General features: G+C 61.7%; 2 protein-coding genes across 2 annotated transcripts; both read right to left on the bottom strand.

The window, feature by feature from the left end:
• Positions 1-332: 332 nt before the first annotated feature.
• POSPLADRAFT_1161296 (hypothetical protein) lies at positions 333-1,105 on the bottom strand (the record flags this gene model as incomplete). The annotated part of the gene is made up of 2 exons (XM_024487660.1): positions 333-500; positions 533-1,105. The coding sequence occupies 2 exons, from the start codon at positions 1,103-1,105 to the stop codon at positions 333-335; spliced, it is 741 nt and encodes a 246-aa protein (XP_024332847.1).
• POSPLADRAFT_1107711 (hypothetical protein) lies at positions 1,101-1,518 on the bottom strand (the record flags this gene model as incomplete). Its single annotated transcript, XM_024483312.1, has 2 exons — positions 1,101-1,203; positions 1,289-1,518. Coding segments are annotated over 2 exons (333 nt in total), but the record flags the coding sequence as incomplete, so codon positions are not given.
• Positions 1,519-1,621: the final 103 nt, after the last annotated feature.

Genomic DNA, 1,621 nt, shown 5'->3' with positions numbered 1-1,621 from the left:
GGGATGTGGAAATGCTGGGACCCATGGTCCAACTCGTACACATTCGCAGTCGCCAATACATTGTACAAATTATTATTACGCGGCCCGACGCGTGCGGCACGAAGCGCGGACCGGATCAAAAAGACTCCTCCTTCATTGCCCGATAGTGCTCGAGCTCCTCGCGCATCGACTTCATCTGTGCTATTAAGTCCGCCAGCTCGGAACTTTCCGATTTCGCTGAAGCGGCGCTTGTACTCGCCGAGGATGAAGCGACGGGGGCGCTTGTCGCTGCCTGGGTGGAACCCAAGGCAACCGTAGCCCGCGCGTTGGCGCGTTTTGTGTAAGGTTTATCCTTACAATTGGGGCACTCGAAGCGTCGGTACCCTTGCTTCCCACAGCCGAAGCATGTGCCGGGGAAGTTTCCTTTTCCGACGGCCGCATTGATGCTGGCCGAAGCTGCGTGTGACGAGGGTGCACCACCACGTGCCCCTCCGCGTCCTCGACCCCGTGCCGAGAAGAAGCTGTTTAGCTCGGGCCGACAAGCCCGGCTAACATCGAGGATTTGCTCGACCTCGGTGGCGCGCTTGTCAGCGGCTTGCCACGTGGCGAAGGTTTCGAGCTCGAGTTTGCGATAGACGCGGGAAGGGATGCCGCTCAGGTACTTGTCGCGTAGTTCCAGGTTCCCATACCCAGAACGGTCCGCCGGACCCTTGAACAGTGCAGAGAACTCTGCGGCGGTGCGCTTCTCGCGCATGGTTTTGTCGGAGCAGAGCTTGGTAAGCTCCACCTGTGCCGCAGCGGCGTCGTCGAGATTGCCAAAGCGGGCCTTGAATGCCTGAAGGAAGGCTTTTTCGTCGACGAAGGGGGTTGTCGCTCCCTGGATCCCGATTTGGACGGAGGCAAGCTGGGAGAAGATGGGGGTGGCCCAAGCTCGCGCATCACCATCGAGGAGACTGAGGGCAACCTGGATCTTCAGCTCGAGGGAAGAGAGGGCCGTGTTGATCGTCCAGTAGATGAGCAACTGCGAGATGAAGCGGTTGCATTTGATCACCGACTTCCCATCGTATCGGAGCGGGAGAAGGAGCTTCAACGTCTCCTTGTCAGGGACGACAGCGGGAGAGGACATTATCGGCGACGAGGGGGACGAAGGACTGCCTGCGGACGAAGGCGACTGTTGTGACTGTCCGCCGGGCGGACTTCTCGAGGAACGAGTGCTTGAGCGGCCTCGCGGCGGCGACGGCGGTGAAGCCGGTTGAGGAAGCCCGGAGGCGGGGTGACGTAGGACAGGGACTGAAGTCGAGGCGGTGACCGCTGACGACGAGCTGGCCCAAGAATGCGGCGGAGTGTCGCGGGGCTCGGTCTTGGGAGGCCTTTCCAGCCGCGGCCCCAGGGAGGGCTGGGGGATCGCTTGAGGGGTCGCTGTAGGCTGTGCGACTGCCTCAGTTCCTCGAGGGAGATGGGGATCTCCTCGCGCTTGACCTGTACTGGCGACAGGTTGGGGGATGCGGGTGCCTGGCGAGGCAGGTCGGGATGGGACGGGAGTGACGTGGCGAGATGTAGATCTCGAGGTGCCAGCGTACCGGAGTGCAGGGCCGCGGGGGTGTTGGACTCGTCGGATTGGTACGAAGTGCCCTTCGTCAAC

The sequence above is a fragment of the Postia placenta genome (assembly GCF_002117355.1).
Source record: "Postia placenta MAD-698-R-SB12 unplaced genomic scaffold POSPLAscaffold_51, whole genome shotgun sequence".
Taxonomy (NCBI): Eukaryota; Fungi; Basidiomycota; class Agaricomycetes; order Polyporales; family Adustoporiaceae; genus Rhodonia; species Rhodonia placenta.
Note: the sequence above shows the minus strand (reverse complement) of the source record. Positions and strands in the feature narration are given on the sequence as shown.